The sequence below is a fragment of the Watersipora subatra genome, chromosome 4, assembly GCF_963576615.1.
Source record: "Watersipora subatra chromosome 4, tzWatSuba1.1, whole genome shotgun sequence".
Taxonomy (NCBI): Eukaryota; Metazoa; Bryozoa; class Gymnolaemata; order Cheilostomatida; family Watersiporidae; genus Watersipora; species Watersipora subatra.
Genome location: NC_088711.1, coordinates 3,914,810 through 3,934,191, shown reverse-complemented (window position 1 = coordinate 3,934,191; position 19,382 = coordinate 3,914,810). Strand labels below are relative to the sequence as shown.

The following is a 19,382-nucleotide window of genomic DNA, read 5'->3' as shown; positions in this document are numbered from 1 at the left end:
CATGTACATGTATGTTCATTACATTCACTAGTACTTCACTGCCTTACTTCTATTACTAGCTACCTTACTACCTTTCTTCAACTACTAGCTACCCTACTACATTCCTTCTAGAACTCACTACCACAAAATTTTGATCACCTACACAACCTAACGTAAAGTAGAGACTATTCCTGTAGTTAGTTGAAATGGAAGGGTTATAAAAGTTTTTCGGAAGTCGATTTGCTAAGTGTAATGAGAATTAGTTGGTTAGTTAAGAGTAACAGGAGTCGATTGTAATACGAATTTGGTACACAAAAAATGCATCAGTTGAAGCATTTGTAGTTATTAGCAACAATTATTATTACAGTGCATCAGACTAATCGAACTCTCGACCATTAACCCGAGTATGATCTGACTGCTGACACACAGCAATGATGAGTTAATGCCGGTCTGTCTCTATGTAATGGCCCCGACACATTCCTCTTTCCTACCATGTGACTAATAATAATAATATTAGAAATTGTACACCTCAGTTTATTCAAGATGATTGCCCGGCAGCTAAATGATTAGCAAGCAACAGCGTAACCTGTATGAATGAAAGCACCTTATAACCTTGACGAATGAGATGACACTCACGTGACTGCATCTATAGTCACCAGCCAGAGCCAGGCATCCTCATACCTTAACAGTTTCTCACTGAAATGGCTGCTGAAGTGTATAGTAACAGCCCAGACCTAAGTGCCAGCTTCAAATCGTCGGACAGGGAGACTGTACAGCTGGCCATAGGTGAAGGAAGGACATCAGCACATTCTGAGACTTCGAGTTCTTCCTACACAAAGCGAGAGCTGTTGTTCTTAATATCCTGTTTGTCAGCTCAGTTTTTGTCAAATGTTTGTCAGTCTTTACCCGCTCCATTCCTGCCTTTGCTGGTGAGTATTTTGAACAATTTATATTCGTATTAGTTGTATTTCAGTATTAGTCATAGTGTGTTGTAGTTTCTCTGCTTTTTTTACGAAAGCTTTAGAAAAGATTTTCTTATATGTGTATCTAACCACGCCATGCAAGGACTGCTGCTATATTCTTGCTGCCAGACAGAAGCTATTCAAGAATCTTTTGCATTGACTCAAGTGTTGCTTGTGTAGTTGATTGATGTCGAGAATAACTTTGTAGAATGAGAACCACAATGTCGAGTCGGGTGTTACAGGATGGGTGTTGGGTCTTCTCCCCTTGGTTCAAGTCTTTATGAGCCCAGTTTATGGCAAATCGGTTAGTAAATTCTACAACCCTGTAGTACCTATATCAGACATGCATAGTCGAGGTAATAAGTACCATGCATTTATTTTTTTCAATAGGATTTCACTTAGTAAAATTTCCTGAATTTACTGTTCTGACTATTCAAGGGCAAAAAGGTAAACACGAACAGACTTTCTTAATAAAGAGTGACAGTCTGACATCAGTATAAAATCTTTACTATAATAAGAGCCATATCTGTCCGTTTGTCCGAAGCCACCCCAAGAGGTTAAGAAAAGATGATGCATCGCATGGGAATTGAACTCACATATCTGGCCCTATAGTCAGGCACTCAACCATTTGCACCTCTCAACCACCTTGCTGCATTGCAGAGTAATTGTACAGGTAATGATGATCTCTCACGAGTGAGCGGACTGCCAGCTAATCAGTAGTAAACAAGCACGCAGTTAGTTGAGGTTAGTTGATGTTGCAGAGTCTGCATTGTTTAAACTCGATAGAATGAACGGAGTAGGGCTATAGATGTTACTTTGTACAGCTTAGTATAGCTGTATAATATTGTCCAGTCCAACATCTCTACTAGCTCGAGTTGTTTGCAGCTGTGCAGTTTAATCTAGATGTAGCATCTTAAAATAGGTTAGAATAATATGTATTGTAATGGTGACGTGTTGAACTTGCCAGACATCCCTGATGTAAAGGCTAACAAAACTTAAAAATTTGATAAGTCTTAGCATACACCGATCTTGCAGCAGTTGGTTATATAGGCATGACGACTCCTACAAGTGCAGTTCATCTGGCAAGCATGGCTGTCTATAAAACAAATAAGCAACTTATTGTAGTCTTCCTTCAGGCTTGCAAGCTTTTCAGCCTTCAACTGACTCTTGACTGTTAGCCATCCGTATTTGAAGACTTCAAAGTCGCAAGAAACAATCGATCTCATAATGGTCACTAAGGTTTTCAATCATTTCTACGCAGTGTGTGGCGTTTCTTGAAATATTGTGGTAATAACTCTCCATTTATACGTGTATGCATTTATGTGTGTACGTGTATGTGTGTATGTGTGTATGTGCGTGTGTACGTGTATGTACGTGTATGTGCGTATACGTGCGTATGTGCGTATGTGCGTATGTGCGTATGTGCGAATATGTGCGTATATTTGCGTATGTGCGTGTATGTGTATGTGCGTATGTATGTGCATGTGCGTATGTATGTGCATGTGCGTATGTACGTGTATGTACGTGTATGTGCATATGTACGTGTATGTGCATATGTACGTGCATGTGCGTGTGTATGTGCATGTGCGTATGTGCGTATGTACGTGTATGTGCCTATGTACGTGTATGTGCCAAGAGAAAGGAAAAAAGAGAAATTTATTGAATGAGCTGAATAAACGTGTTTTAAAATTTGGTAATCTAGTAGTACGGAGGAATCAAAGTAGCAAATTGTAGTTTGTAGTAGCAGAATGCTCATAAACAGAGTCATACGATGGTGGATGTAGTATGTTGGTGTCATGAAATAGTAAACGATGTTTGTCATTTGTATAGACAGGTATATAAAAATATTCTGGTCATAGTTTATGCAGGATTTTAATTCCGTAACACAAACGCAGTAATGAGTAAGTTTAGGATAAGGTAGTATGTTCGGATTATGTGATGTGATTGGTGGAAGCGTGGTGAGCTGGAATACACTACTATCTTACTTCACACTCTTTTAGTTACATTACAGGTTACATGTAATTGTACGAAGACACTAAAAATTTACCAAGTGGTCGACGCGTCGCATTATGGAGTTAAAAAGAAGCCATGCCTATGCACCTAGTAACTGCTTGAAAAGCCACTAAGGAATAACTGCAGAACATAATCTATGGTAACACGTACGTTACCATAGATCGTAACAAATGAGATGATGAGCCTACATTATGCACCATGTATTAAATAAATATTATTGATTATTGATTATTTTATTTGCTACTTATTTGCTGAAGGTCTTCAGAATACCTAGGTCTAGGGATTATGCGGCTCGACTCGTATTTCAATTCCATAATTCTCATGAATGTAGAATGGTAGTAGTTTTTAGCTTGTCGTAGTCGAGTAGTCAAGCTGGGTAGAGTTCATTCGCAGTGAATAAGCACATGCCTGTCATTGAATTATTAGAAGTCATTGCTGAGGATCGTGATTAATAGTTAATGTTTGTAAACTACAATAAGCGAACTGTTGCCTTTTAACAAAGAGGCTTTGCGTATGCCAAAAGGTTTTTTGTTAAATTGTTTTTTGCAGGCCATTTCCTTAGTTGATAGGGTATTTCTCGTGTTGGTTACATATAATTGGAAGTCGTAAGTAGATGATAACTTCAGGTTTATGGGTTTACTTTGGTCAAGCGTTTATGCGCACTCCATTTAATGATAAAAGTTTCGCCACAAAAAAAAACTTTGAAAGCACCCTTACACTTAAGCTCTCTGGGAATGGAGACAATTGGTTGACAAACTTACTGGGAAACATGTAACAATTTAACAGAGGTGATTGTAATGAATGGCTAACAATAGGGTGTTTTGGCTTGATGCTTGCATTTGCAATTATAAAGAGACAAAGCTCAATCAATAATATGGCATTATTACTTTTGCAGATGGCCTATGTATCTCCTAAAACTATGCTGGTGTCCGGATTATTTATTCTGGGAATATTCACAGTGCTGTTTGGATTCCTTGAGTATATACCTTTGCCCGAGACCAGTACTTCCATACAGACCGTCTTTTTACTGCTGGAGATTTTTATTCGGATGCTACAAGCCTGTGGGTCTACTGCAGTAGTCATATCAGCCATGACTCTTCTTACCTTGAAATTCAGTGCAAAATCTAGTACGATATTGGTAAGTACAGTAGAACCCCGGTTCTCGAACACAATTCATTCCAGTAGGTTGTTCGAAAACCGAGTTGTTCGAGATCCGAAACAATTATTCCCATTGGAATTAATGTATGTAAATTTTAATTTGTTCCAAGCCAAGATAAAATTTTCAGTAAAGTATTTTTTAACATTTTACACCATAAACTGTATTTTATACTACATACCATAAATAAAAATGGGGAGATATAGATCGTGTTTATTTTAAATAAAATATTTTCTATTTATAATATAGAAAACAGAAAACAAAAAGTAAAAATTTTGTATGTTTTGCTCTTAAAACACCAAAACATTCTAGGTTAAGATACAATACCAAAAATTGCAGAAATTGATAATGAAACAGCAAAAAATACAACAGATCAGTTACATCAAAAATCGTGTGAAAAATAAAATATAAACAGCAAATATAAACTTCACATCTTTGAAGGAGAATTCTCCTCCAAAACAATTTAGGTTAACTCGACTGGAGGAATTGTCTCCCTAGCAAATCTCTTCGGTAGAGGGACGTCATCCCAGATGGTTCCTTCCTTTTTGTAAAAAATTTATGAAGCGTAACTTGCTTCTCCATTTGTTAAAGGTTGACTTGCAACAAAATTCACATTACAGTTGTTTGGTATCAAAAGATTCACCATGTTTTACTCTGTTGTGTTGTAGGTACCAAATAGGTGGAAATGTGATTACAAGCTCTTAAAAGCTTAAAAACGAAAAGCCGCCGTAGATTGGAATCTCTTTATTTTTCCGACGTTGTCATTACAGTTTGGTTATTGTCTTGTCACTTGATGTTCTCACGTGAATTGAAAGGCCAATAAAAAGCTCAATATAAAACTTATCGTAGCACTAGTTTATGACAAACACTTCGGGTTTTACCGAAAACCTCGTATCACATATAGATGCTCGTTACTTTACAGGTTTGTTTGGGCTTGATCTAATCGGCAAGTCGTAATCTGATCATGTGACCCAATACTTCGCAAATAATTTCTGCAGCACTTTTCGAGTATCACAGGTGACCAACAGGCTCGTCATGATTATCAGACACTGATATGTACTCCTTCGAGCTAAAGTTAAAAAATCAAACAATTTTATACAGTAAGTTATAGGATATCGCTGCTAAAATAAACAGCATTACAATGACGATAAAAGAACGTAAGAACAATAGACATGGTTTTATTGAATGTGTGAAGTATATTTGTGACGAAATATTTCGTATTTTTCATATTTTTGTGAGAAATATTTCAACGAATAAGGTTGCAGGAAAGTGTAAATAGACACCATCTACCACGACTTCGTCACATTTGAGCCGTTTTGGAAAGAGAATCCAAACTACGGCGGTCTGGTGTGGCTGCGATTAACTGTTCATTTTTTAGCTTTTAAGAGCTTGTAATCACATTCCCACATATTTGGCACCTACAACACAACAGAGTAAGACATGGTGAATCTTTTGATATCAAATAACTGTTATGTGAATTTTATTGCAAGTCAACTTTTAATGAATGTTTCCATGCTGCTTCCGAAGCTGTTCCTAACGTTTAGTTTTAATGCGCATGCTCCGGTTTGGTCAAGAACTGAATTTATGTTCGAGATCCACGACGAATAAATCTCAATTTTTTTGGTGGAAAACCGAATTGGTCGAGAACCGAAGCGTTCGAGAACCGAGGTTCCTCTGTAGTTAACTCCAGGTAACATATGATAGTCTAACAGTGTAACAGTGTGTTAACATATGATAGTCTAACAGTGCAACAGTGAGTTAGCATATGATGGTCTAACAGTGCAACAGTGTGTTAATATATGATAGTCTAACAGTGCAACAGTGAGTTAGCGTATGATGGTCTAACTGTGCAACAATGAGTTAACATATGATAGTCTAACAGTACAACAGTGTGTTAACATATGATAGTTTAACAGTGCAACAGTGAGTTAACATATGATAGTCTAACAGTGTAGCAGTGAGTTAACATATGATAGTCTAACAGTGTAGCAGTGAGTTAACATATGATAGTCTAACAGTGCAACAGTGAGTTAACATATGATAGTCTAACAGTGTAGCAGTGAGTTAGCGTATGATAGTCTAACAGTGCAACAGTGAGTTAACATATGAGTCTAACTGTGTAGCAGTGAGTTAACATATGACAGTCTAACAGTAGTGCATGGTGAGGTATCACTGGTGCAAAAGCGCAGCAGGCAAAATACTTGAACAGGTGCTAGAGGACTTTAAACAACAGCTGCGTGACCTTTGACCTTTTCATATACTATACATCACATTATGATACTTGCATATCAACAAAGTTCGATTGAGTTCACATTATAAAATCAACAGATAAAAACTCGCAGTAGTACTTATTGCACATGTGCAGTGTTCTTAAGTAATTAACTTTTTTTAACTTTTAACATTTGTGAATTAACTTTTAATTCACATTCAATTACATAAACTTTGGATTCCCCTTAAGGCATGTCATGTCACATCTCTTTAGTTCTAGATAGGGGGGGATGAGGATGAGGGTCCGCTGCACTGGAGATTCAATTTGTTTTTACAGAAATATGACAATAAATCAAATCATCAACTAACTTGCATTGAGTCGTCAGTCTTCTTTTTTTCCACAGTCAAGTGAATAAGATAAACTAAATGAACAGACAACTCTGCAAGAATAGTCAGACCTGAACTTTGTGACGGTCGTGCTCTCATTGATGGAATAAAAAGTGCAAAAGCGATAGTTACAGAGATATCTAGAGCCTCCCAACCACTGCAAGAACATAATGAGAGGCTAATTTCAATTAGTCTTTAATAGGTTTAATTGAGCTCAAAGATACCTAAGGAAGAGTGATTGCAAGATACCGTAAAATGTCTACTTTTCAACCCTTCTTCTCTATTGGCGGTCAAATAGAGGTGGTGGTGGTCAAATAGAGGTGGCGCTCAAATAGAGGCCGGCGTATTTTTCACAGAGCTCATTCGCACTTTGGGAAGATCAATTTAACCTTTTTACAGGCGAAGTGAATGTCGCCTATGTTTTGCACTCTCCTTCGGGCAGAGCGACATTAACCTTTATAAATGCAAGAAATTTGCTAGCATATCTCCAATTTGTCGTAGGTGTCTAAATAAATATGCATTGGGAAGCAGAGAAATATCTCTACCAGTTAATGTTTAATGCTTGCAATTAACCTGCATATTATAGCCGATGCCATATAGCATGTGCACCATATAGCATGTGCACCATATAGCCTGTGTACCATATAGCCTGTGTACCATATAGCCTGTGTGTCATATAGCCTGTGTACCATATAGCCTGTGTGTCATATAGCCTGTGTACCATGTAGCCTGTATGAAGGTGACAAAACTACTGAGCTTAGGCACAAGCTCACCCAAAAGCCTCTAATACTCATTCTCAAGTCAACTCTGAACTACTAGTAGCAACTGAAGGATATCTCTGTTCAACGGCAACCACCTTCCACTACTTGCCATATCTTTGAGAATGTTTTTATCTCACTGAGACATACATAAGTCAGGAGTGAGACAAAATTCCTGCTAACTTTTTGTGTGTGTTCCAACATTAACCTACATAAAGAATCAGTGCATTGGTACACAGTGCTGAAAAAATGCTAGAGAATGCAGGCCTTGAAACGGCCTGCATTCTCTAGCAGGTGAACAAGGCCTCGAATCTTGTTCGAGGCCTTGTTCAACCTTGTTCGAGGCCTTGTTCAAGGCCTCGAACCTTGTTTGAGCCTCAGGCCTTAAACAAGGCCTGTTCAAGGCCTGTTCAAGGCTTTGAACAGGCTTTGAACAAGGCCTGTTCAAGGCCTGCATTCTCTAGCAAAAAGACAAATTTGGCATATTTTAGCGAAATTCATAAAATTCCAAAAGAGAAGCCAAACATTTTTGCAATCGGTGCCACATGCAGTGGAAATTGACTTATTGTGCTTGTAATGAGATAATATTTTCTACCTACTCTAGTTATAGGTTATTATTTGGATATGGAAAACCATTGTGATTCCCCAATTGTTATTCGTAGCCCAAGTGCTTTTAAATTATAACAAACCCTGGTCTTCTAGTAGTTTGAAAGATAGTTGCGATAAGTCTATGCCCACTCTGAGACATTATGAATGAGTCTGCTGAAGGGGTGCCTTGCTACAACTTATATAACTTTGCTAAGGTTGTTAAAACAAATCTTAAAATTACAGCGTGTGTTCTTGGCGTATATTGCCTTCATAATGCGTTCACAATGCGTTCACAATGCGTTCACACTGCGTTCACACTGCGTTCACAATGGGTTTACACTGCGTTCTTATAATTGCAGGGCTACTCATCTACAGCGATGGGACTGGGATTCATGTGTGGTCCAGCTATAGGTAGCGGCTTATACGCTGTAAGTACGGAGCCAATTGGCGGTGGGCAATTTACAGTACTATCTAGGTGAGTGTAGGTCTATCTATGACCGCACATCAACCTCACACTGCTTATGAACCAGGAACAGGTCTAGTAAAGCATAAAATGGATCATACAGGAGGTTTAACGGTTTTTGAAGTATGGTTTCCGCATGGTGGGTCAATGTTCTTGATTACCCTAGGACACTTATATTTCGCTAGTATTTAGTTTCGTGAGTAGCACACAGAGTAAAATTTCGCTGCAACTTAATTTCGCAGCTCTGATGAGTGCGAAAATATAGTGATGTGAAAATAAATACAGTAGAACAAACAAATTAGATTCCTCAGGTCCGGTCCTCTAGTAAAAAAAGTTGTTATATTTGCGACTAGTTTGTATTTGTAACCCGCAGGTATAAATGTATGGCAGAAATCGATAATTCAACGTGATCGCTTGCTGCCATTTGTTTCTTGGACTATCAATGACGTCTCGGTCCTTTCCGTCGTGACCGATATGGTACCAATATTAGATCTCAAGTATTTATAGCAAGCGATGGCCATGGCACGTTTTGAGTTCACAATATTTCAAATTTAAAAAAAATCAAATACAGTACATGTCTCATAAAAAATAAAATAGATAACAACCAACATCACAACCAGAACTGTATAACATGGTTGGACCTGGTGAGGGTTGTTATCGTTTTTGGTTGGCAGTAAAATTCATCACTACAATAAGTATTATTTAATTGTATGACTTCACCTACCAGACTTTCATCCTCATCAGTTACAAATTCGGTGACTAAACTGATATCATCATCTTCTTCGTTTGTCTTGGCTTTTCCAAAAAAACTTGTTATCTTAATTTGCTTTGCCATGCTGCTCATTCGGTGTATTAACGAATTTACTAGAAATTTCCCAATGAGCTCCATCACACACAAAATTATCTGCATTTCTAATATCACGATTTTGTTGTGGATATCAATGAACTACAGGGCCGTATTCCCTTGGACAGCTGGCCGGCTAAGACGCCCCAACTTTTTAGGAATTTCATAGTCCAACGGCTATAGAAAGGTTTTTATCGCTGTAGAATATCACTTTATTCGAAGCCATAGATACAAACGTCAACTTTTAGTAGTTCTTAGGCATCATTATTATCTTCATCAGCGGCAAAATATTCTTGTTAACGACTTTTATAAAGGTTTGCAAAATATCAAGTTTTAGCAAACATCTGCTTGCCCATATCCTACTTAATGAACTTGAAATAAAATCGGCAAAAATGATCTTTGTTAAAACGCTTAAAAAAAAAAGTCTTCTTTCTGAGCTTTTTAACTGCGTACAAGTTTTGCCTGTTTTAATTTTAAAACGTTTTGTCAGTCACATCAGCTAAAACAAAGCAAATCTCAAAAAATAGAAAAATGTTGATACTTGCCAATAAAATTTTTTAAAACTTCACGTGAGAGGCCCGGCTGAGGCCCTGCATAAGAGAAACCTGTTGGGAGCTTACAGCACCCCCCCCCTTCTCCACACCCCAGATGTTCATAACTAGTCGTCTAACATTAGCCCCCCAACTTGCAACCAGTGAATACAGGCCTGCGTAGAACATAGCTATTTAATTTCGAATTTTCGCTAGTTCGTTATGATAGTTTAGTTTCGCGCATGAATTTTTCGCGTGATGATGACTCCGCGAAAACGCGAAAGTTAGATGCCGCGAATACTTAAGTGTCCTAGGGTAGTCAAGTTTTATTATTGCTGAGAAACTGCAGTCCATCCCTTTGGTTGATGAGAGTGTTCCCACAGCCATGTTAGTATTTATTGTTATGTAACTTGTAGCAAACTTATAGCACTTCTTACACAAATTATCTTTTACAAGCCACAAATGGCAAGATGATAACCTTTACGTTTCATGTTGTTCCTATGTCACTGTTTATACTTCAGCCTTAATCTAAAGTTTTTGTTACACATTGAAGGTGACAAGGTGCAAGTTGAGAAATTTGAATACCTATGTAATGTTTGTCTGTCTGTTAAGAAGGAACAAAGCTTTAAAAAGTCTGTTGGTCTAAAAGCATAGCGATATTTGAAATGCTAGTTTTAATTCTAAGCAGTTCAATTGCTTGCAGTGGGTACAACAAGTCAGACTTTAGCGTTAGATGAGACAGGGTTTCAACTCAACGATCCTTCACCATGTGTTGAATATATGTAGATCGGTGGATTTATCATGGTGTTTGCCAGCATTGGAGCAATACTTCTGATCCAGTCAGTAATGCTCATCTTCTTCTTACAAAAGAATGGTGAGTCTGAACTGTGTAGTTGCTTTGACAACTTGACTGACAATCATATGGTGGGGCTTTTATCCTTGCAGAGGCTCTTAAATAAAATAGATTATAATCGCAACAGAATAAAGTAAATAAAAAAGAGTAGGGAATGTGCATGAAAATCTTCGTTTATTTCAGCATGCATTTATTAGAGTTAACCACTTACTACTCTTACCAACCCCTAAGTGTTTTTGGGTTAATAGTGTGTGGGCAATGCCTTAAAGATTGAGTATGTCCGATTAGCTTACTGCAAGAAGAGGCTGTGTAGTTTTTAAGAGCGTTGTTGTACAGTCCCTGTCTGTGTGATCTTGGCTAGGCATGTTTGACTCCAGTGGCAAAGAAACCTTGATGGCTGAACACAGGTTCAGCTGTAGAGAACAGTTTAATGTTGAATAACACAGGTCCAGCTGTAGAGAACAGTTTAATGTTGAATAACACAGGTCCAGTTGTAGAGAACAGTTTAATGTTGAATAACACAGGTCCAGTTGTAGAGAACAGTTTAATGTTGAATAACACAGGTCCAGTTGTAGAGAACAGTTTAATGTTGAATAACACAGGTCCAGCTGTAGAGAGAAGTTTAATGTTGAATAACACAGGTCTAGCTGTAGAGAACAGTTTAATGTTGAATAACACAGGTCCAGTTGTAGAGAACAGTTTAATGTTGAATAACACAGGTTCAGTTGTAGAAAACAGTTTAATGTTGAATAACACAGGTCCAGTTGTAGAGAACAGTTTAATGTTGAATAACACAGGTCCAGTTGTAGAGAGCAGTTTAATGTTGAATAACACAGGTCCAGTTGTAGAGAACAGTTTAATGTTGAATAACACAGGTCCAGTTGTAGAGAACAGTTTAATGTTGAATAACACAGGTCCAGCTGTAGAGAACAGTTGTAGAGGTCCAGCTGTAGAGAGCAGTTTAATGTTGAATAACACAGGTCCAGTTGTAGAGGTCCAGTTATAGAGGTCCAGCTGTAGAGAGCAGTTTAATGTTGAATGTCATTCCTGTCACCCCCAGTAGCCTTTTTAGGGATTTGAACCCCGACTTGTTGTCCGCAGGTCAAGCGCTCTAGAAACCAAGCTATCGGGTATAGTACAAGTTTAATTGCAGAAATTTCCCAGTCGGCTGAATCAGCAAGAGACCAGCCCTCTGTAACCCAACTTCTGAAAAGCCCAAGGAGGCTTGCATATCTCGCATTGTCCGCCTTTGTTGGTGTTTTGTGGAGCAGCATCGAGCCTATCATAGAACCGGAGTTACGGCAAAAGGTATGTTACAATTACATGTTACAATGCCAATATCTGTATAAGAGTTAGCTTTCTATCGTAGTATGCCAAGCACAGTAAGTTTAATCCCACGACCAAACGAGCGGATGCGAAGTTTGGGAGTTTTTATGATAAATGCATGTGCACACAACTTACAAAAATTATTCATGAACAATGAGACGAACCCTTGTATAAAATTTCATCAACAATTTTAACCATCGTTTTGTAGATTAGTTAAAGTATAATGATGATACAAAACACATATAGGCCTACTTAAATATGTTACCAAGTCTTTGTAAATCATCGAAATTCTCTAAAAACTTACCCATCTGATCGGATTATACACAAATAGACAGATTTATTTGGACGAAAATCGTTATTAAAACTTGCCAAGCCTCACTTTTATAAAAGTTAAGACCGGAAATTGAAACGCCGAGCGACAAAGAATAGAATGATTAGATCGTGCGCATTTCATGAAAGAATAACATGCACGTTTCACCAGTCTATAGCATTGTTGAATTGCCAAAGGTTTCGGTGATTAACGTAGGAGTACTGAAATCGTTTCATTTTTCCGATTTCAAATTAACTGACATTTCAGACACATTTTAGTACTTTGGTATTCTAACTAATGTCCAACGCAGTGTAAGTAAAGGAAATGACGATTTTTATGACATTACGATATTTAATTATAAGTTTGGATATTCTTCTTGATACTTCTTGATATTGTTAACTATGAAGTTTTTAAATGTAAACAAAATTGTTCATTGGTTTTCTATTATTACTGTATTACTATATTAATTATATTGGTTATTCTGATAATATCAGTGCATTTTACTTCTAATATTGCATTTCTCCTATTGCAGGGGGAGAGATATAAACATATAATCTTTTCCTGTCATTATTGCTGTTTGTCATGACCAAACACTTTTTTAAATAGATTTTCTAAAAATCTATATAAATATCACTTCTTGGTATTGTTAGCTATGACGTTTTGAAATGTAAACAAAATTGTGAATTGGTTTTATATTATTACTATATTAATAATATTGGTTATTCTAATAATGTCAGTGCATTTTACTTCTAATACTGGCCAATATTGCATTTCTCCTATTGCAGGGGGAGAGATATAAACATATAATCTTTTCTTTCATTATTGCTGTTTGCTGTATATAATAACACCCACACCCAGTACATTACAGCTACCATTGCAGTTATCCTATTGCACTGCAGTGTCATTGACTGCTAATATTGCATTTCTCAACCATCAGTACCCTTTCTTTTTTCCAATATCACTTTGGTCGTGGGCTGTATGACAGTGGAATTTCTAGTATATAGATATAAATGAAGTCTAATAGATTAAGTTTGTCCGGAATAACTGAGTTGAATCAAACTGTCGTATTGCACCCAGTTATATGTAAATGAAAGGTGTTAGAACTGGGCTAGCAAAGAACCCATCTACCATTTGTTTAAATCCACTGCAGCTTATTAGACCGACTGCCGTTCTTCTTTAGCGGCTACCCATATAGTGTATATGTACTATTGAGCTCTCTCTGAAAAGCTAGCGACCAGTAGTCTATCCTCCACCTTTTAACCCCTAACAGGATGATGCTCCATCTCGTGTTTTAGTTGAGCAAGTGGTTGGTTTTTTACGTATTGCGAGCATTTCTGTTCATCTGTGATATCTGCACTCTTGCAGTATGGGCTATCGGAGGAGATAAGTGCTCTTACATTCCTCCTTGCCTCCTTCACATACACCATCTCATCTCCTTTAGTTGGCAAAGCCCTAGATTCTTTGGTAAGTCTCTCATAATATGCTGACTCTAAACAGCACTGATAATACATCCTAAGAAAGGAATACTGCACCATTAACTGTTTGTTGTATGAATAAATACACTGATATGGATAAAAGCCTCTCTACTCCTATGGTCGTTGATTGTAGGCATTGGATTGCTTGGGTACAGATATTACTGGTGATAAATTTTGTTTCTGTGGGGGCAATCAATGCTAGTTGTGCCCTGTAAATCAGTGTCTATCATGGTAAATACTGTTAGAGAATATTGCTAGTTTTTAGTACTTACAGCAGGTACCTGATAGTTACTTTTCGTTGTATTTTAGTAGCTAGTATTACTGCTATGTCTAGTATTAAGGACTCGTAAGGTTACTGCTAGTATCATGTTTACTTATACTCATAGTACCTGCTGATTGTTATTAGCTCTCCAGTTATTTATTATTGTGATAAATGCTGCATTTCAAGTAAGTATTACTGCATTTACCACAAGTCTTGCAGAGTCTCATTTATTTTTGGTTCATTTAGAGCTGGTTGAATGCAAGACACTTAATGGTATTTGGATTTGTACTCCATTCTATTAACTTTTTCTTCATGGGACCCTCACCTCTTCTAGTCCTCTCCGGTTTTACAAGGCAAGTTTATCTAATTCTTTTATTGAGCAGCCGAGCGAGCTCTTTTGTTTGCAGATCATGTTTGACCTCTTTAGCAAAAGATATACCAGACAAATATTTCTTGAAACTAGGTTTTACATATGCTATATGTTGTCTCTAAAATTACTCCATAATGAATAAGAGAACATTTGGAATGATTTCTTTTTAAACAACAACGGTTCGGTCTCTACAGCTTTTAAACTGTCACCTGAGAGCATTCTGTACTGTCTTAAGACAGTCACCTGCGGGAGCATTCTGTACTGTCTTATGACTGTCACCTGAGAGCATTCTGTACTGTCTTAAGACAGTCACCTGGGAGCATTCTGTACTGTCTTAAGACTGTCACCTGGGAGCATTCTGTACTGTCTTAAAACTGTCACCTGAGAGCATTTTGTTCTGTCTCGAGACTGTCGCCTGAGAGCATTCTGTACTGTTTTGCGACTGCCGCCTTGGATCATTCTATGCTGTTTTGAGACTGTCACCTTGCAGCATTCTGTACTGTCTTAAGACTGACACTTGAGAGCATTCTCTACTGTCTTGACACTGTCACCTAAGAGCATTCTTTACTGTCTTGAGACTGTCACCTGGAAGCATTCTGTACTGTTTGAAACTGTCACTTGGGAGCATTTTGTACTGTCTTAAGACTGTCACTTGAGAGCATTTTGTACTGTCTTAGGACTGTCACCTGAGAGCATTCTGTACTGTTTTGCGACTGCCACCTTGGATTATTCTGTGCTGTTTTGAGACTGTCACCTTGCAGCATTCTGTACTGTCTTGAAAATTTCACTCGACGGACTCGCTAAACTGTCTCAATACAGTTTAGTTTTTAGCAGCATACTTTTAGGGCCTTGTGATAAATGCTTAAAAGAGAAGTAATTATTTTGAACTATGTTCTAGAGTACGCAAGCACTTGCATATACCTGTCAGTTCATATACTCATGAACTTGTCAACATTTAGTAATTACATCATATAGTCAGATTCCAAAGTTTGCCACGCTATCGGCATGCTAACATTCTAATAGTTACTCTTTCTGAACCACATAGCATTTGTATGACTACACCAGCTTGACATGTTAGCTGCAGGTAAGTGTAGGTTTATATTTGAGATATAAATAAATACAGACATAAACCCTGTCTGTTTCTATGTTCATGTTCCTTCTTGTTGTTGCAGGCCGCTCTGGCTACTGCTGCTGTGCCTTGCAGTACTCGGGTCTGGTGTTGCCATAGGATTCGTGGCATCAATGGATGAAGTTGTGTCCATCAAAAGCTCGGACAGGTATACAAGCAATGTGCTTTTTCCGAATTTCCACTTTGACCAAAGTTCTTTTCAACATTTTTGTGACTAATAAAAACTTGAAAGCGTTCTATTACTTCAAGTGGCAACAGCAACAAGAAATTTCTCAAGGTATAAATATTGATTTGTTTTGCCTTTCTAATATCCAATCACAACCATTTGAAAAAGCTGACTATAATTAATGAAATCTTCCAATGAGGTTAATGTGAGTTCATAACATTATCACTGTAGGTCCAGTGTTTTGTGAATGTAGATATAGCATTGGTAGTGTAGGTCTAATGCATTGCTACTGTAAGTCTAGTGCATTGTTAGTGTAGATTTCATATATTGTTGATGTAGGTCGAGTGCATTGTTAATGTAGGTTTAATGCATTGTTAGTGTAGGCTTAATGCATTATTAGTGTAGGTCTAATGCGTTGCTAGTGTAGGTCTAGTACAATGTTAGTGTAGGTCTAGAGCATTGCTGGTGTAGCCGTGTAGGTTCAATGCATTGTTAGTCTAGGTCTATTGCACTATTCGAGTAAACCTAGTGACACATCGGTGTGTGTTCAGTGTGTAGTTTATATGATTATAGTGAATTTGAAGACAACCCGGCTCTTCTGAAGAACACTAAGGCAGCTGTAGCAGGATTCTGGGCGAGCGCTTACGCGTTTGGGTAAGGAACTGTAAACTGGTTTTAATCATAGCAGAAGAATCTAAAGAAAGCTCCATGTATTTAGTTTCTATTAGTATGAGTTGTAAAAGTAAGTTTTAGGAGTGTAGCAATATAATATTTAAATGGTTAGCATGGCAAGCTTTTCACCAGTTATAAGTACACTAATCTGTCTATAGCTCTCTATATAATAAATTGAGAATAAATGTTTTAGTTAATGAGTAACAAGCTGTTTTGAGGTCAAGGTAAGACAACCCCTTATTCGATGTACACATGCTAGTGTTATCGGTGAGATAATACAGTGCTTATCAACATTTTACGATTGATTGACTATGTGCTCAGCTAAGTTTTTGAAAAATACAGATTAATCACGTGTGTTACAGGGCCTTCCTTGGAGCCACCCTCTCTGGACTAGTAAACGCTTATACCAGCTTTGGAGTTACAATTACCTGCTATTCTATAGCTTGTGGGTTGGCTGCAGCACTACTGGTCATTGTCCACTCATGCAAGTTTCTTATTCGTTCACAAAACAATGAACCAACAAATGAGGAAATACAGCCATTGTTAAGAGCAAGCTAGTTCTTTTGGACTTTTCAAGTAGAGCAACAAAGATAAGCACGGCCTGTAGCTTGCCATCATGTGTCAATATCAACACGACTAGTACTTGCCATCACGCATCATTATGTACAGAACAAGCACTCGCTATCATGTATCAATATTTACAGCAACAGTCCTCGTCATTACGTGTCAAAACCTACAGCACTAGGACTCGCCATCATCCATTCTGATCTACTAGTAATACCAGGATCAAATGCTCTGCCAGCTGGCCACCAATGTTATTTGGATCACCAGTGCTATTTGAGCCATCTGCGCTATTTGGGCTACCAGCACTATTTGGGCCAGAATCAGCAACACAGCTGTGTTGCTGATTTAGACTTTATTTATAGATATGTATAGAAACATGACTTTTTTCCCATCTTAAAATAAACTAGCAATGTATAAATGAATAGTTGTTTTTTGTAATTAATTTGGTTACATAATCGCAAGTGTATTTCTATGAGAATTACTACACGAGTATAAAAATTATGTAGATAAATAAAAAAAATAATATAAAGACAATATGCATAGGATGCAAAAATAAAATATTACCAACACCATATTATTTGTATGGGATAAAAACAGATCACAAGATAAAGAATTTTAAGGTATGAAAACTTGTATAAATGTTAATAAAATAACCAATGCATGACTAAAGAGTATGATAAACCTGTGTGTGGACAGTAAGCCTCCTGGTTGAACAGTGTAAGTCATTGTGGATGAGTGCAAAAGTATCACACAGACAGGCTTAAAGAAAAGTTTTTATAGCTCGCTGCCTTAGCAGCCCTGAGACATACATCATGTGAGCGCTAAGCGTTAGTTTTGCGCTGTCTTGATATTGCTGACTCTGAGCCGTGAGTGCATCATGTCCCAGCTGAGGTACCAACCTTCCAGCTTCCTTTCATACCTTTTGTCGTAGGATGCCCTTCCATGTAAGACTCTCTCGTTGTCAAACACCATGATATCACCTGCATTCATTTAAATAAAAATCATAATACAACCTGGATTCATATAAGCAACAAGCGTATCATCTGAAGAATATATTTAAAAATATTATGTCGACAATCTGCTTTACAAAACATTCTCCTACTACTAAAAAGATATTAAATACCGCACAATCTCTCTTTGGGCATCACCTTTATTTGAATGCAACATCTAACGCAATGTCACTATATTTGACGGGTTGAAAAATACAGCGCCATGGCGCTCAAATAGAGGTTTTACGGTATTTCATTATTGTATCAGAAATCCCAAGACAAGTACTGTCAAAGCTACTAACAATGCACAGTGGCTCAATAATTTTTATAGGTTTGTATTCATAGATCTTGATTTTGTACTGATAACAATACAGATGCCATTTTATACGGATGCCAGATCTTTTTGCAAGTTTCTCATAGAACTTACCATTCCAAAATAAAGCATGAGCCTAGCATAGATTTATTATAGAAATTAAAGCGAGCTCAATATTTTTTTAATATAGAAAGAAATATGTTTGATTTGAAAAATGAGTTTGGAAATTAGGAAGTGGCAAAGTTGGTACATATGAACTAGAGTTGAAATGAGTTTTTAAATGATGCTACTAATGATAGGTAAGATTTCACAAGATTTTGTTACACGCTTTCCAAGCATAAAAAAACTGCCAAAATTAGAGAGAACCGCAAGCTTACCTGGTTCATTCCTGAAAGTAATGGAGCACTCATTGAGGAGACCTACAAATGCTTTTGTCGCTCTTTCGTACTCTTCATACTGATCAGGGCTACCGGAGAAGAAGCTGCTCTGTGCCCCTGAGTTGAACACGAGCTTCACAGGATCGCCATCTTTGTTAAGGCTAAAAAAGAAATGCACTTCTATTTGCTCTAGCTTAGAAATATCACAGAAAGTAAGCATCGAACACTGACACTACTTACTCAAGAAAAGCTTGTGCAAGGATTGTCACACCCTGGCAGGTCAACAACTGGTACTCACATAATGGTTGAGGATCGGTTTGCGACGTAGTATTGCTGCTGATTGTAGTGAGAAATGACATCCTTCTGGTTAATCTCAAGGCTAGTGAGAATGTGGAAATACTCCGGGTGTCGCTCTTTTAGAAGGTTGGCTGCTTGAATACCATCCGACATGACACTCTCTCCTCCAATTTCAGACTGAGTCATGCAGTGCAGCAGTTGTACCTGACAAAAAAGAGAAGATGTCGTTAACTTTTGAGGCAGAGCACATAGTTATTTAGTAAAACTGGTTTTAAACCTAAGCAACAACCTATAGATGGTTTCAGATGAATGAACAATTGCTAAATGGTTGTACATGCACATACGTTGCTGAAAATAGAATTGGTATTTGTTGGGGATTGCATTTTATAAT

At 37.5% G+C, this 19,382-nt stretch overlaps 2 protein-coding genes across 2 annotated transcripts; one reads left to right on the top strand and one right to left on the bottom strand.

The window, feature by feature from the left end:
* The first annotated feature begins 680 nt into the window (after positions 1 to 680).
* Positions 681 to 17,397, top strand: LOC137393840 (MFS-type transporter SLC18B1-like). Its single transcript, XM_068080550.1, has 11 exons — positions 681 to 908; positions 1,150 to 1,245; positions 3,850 to 4,092; positions 8,411 to 8,479; positions 10,675 to 10,762; positions 11,895 to 12,049; positions 13,743 to 13,841; positions 14,361 to 14,467; positions 15,657 to 15,761; positions 16,353 to 16,433; positions 16,814 to 17,397. The coding sequence occupies exons 1-11, from the start codon at positions 681 to 683 to the stop codon at positions 17,007 to 17,009; spliced, it is 1,467 nt and encodes a 488-aa protein (XP_067936651.1). The 3' UTR covers positions 17,010 to 17,397.
* Positions 17,398 to 17,843: 446 nt separating this feature from the next.
* On the bottom strand, positions 17,844 to 19,177 carry LOC137393839 (gamma-butyrobetaine dioxygenase-like). The gene is made up of 3 exons (XM_068080548.1): positions 18,993 to 19,177; positions 18,695 to 18,855; positions 17,844 to 17,995 (listed from the first exon to the last, which is right to left on the bottom strand). Exons 1-3 carry the CDS (start codon positions 19,175 to 19,177, stop codon positions 17,844 to 17,846), a joined length of 498 nt encoding a protein of 165 aa, XP_067936649.1.
* Between the last annotated feature and the right edge of the window lie 205 nt (positions 19,178 to 19,382).

Coding starts and splice junctions, on each gene's coding strand:
- LOC137393840 (XM_068080550.1), top strand. CDS start 681: ATGGCTGCTGAAGTGTATAGTAACAGCCCAGACCTAAGTGCCAGCTTC. Junction 10,763..11,894: donor CTTCTTCTTACAAAAGAATG/GTGAGTCTGAAC, acceptor GTTTAATTGCAG/AAATTTCCCAGTCGGCTGAA. Junction 16,434..16,813: donor GCGAGCGCTTACGCGTTTGG/GTAAGGAACTGT, acceptor CGTGTGTTACAG/GGCCTTCCTTGGAGCCACCC.
- LOC137393839 (XM_068080548.1), bottom strand. CDS start 19,177: ATGACTCAGTCTGAAATTGGAGGAGAGAGTGTCATGTCGGATGGTATT. Junction 18,856..18,992: donor AACCGATCCTCAACCATTAT/GTGAGTACCAGT, acceptor TTTCTTTTTTAG/CCTTAACAAAGATGGCGATC. Junction 17,996..18,694: donor TACTTTCAGGAATGAACCAG/GTAAGCTTGCGG, acceptor AAATGAATGCAG/GTGATATCATGGTGTTTGAC.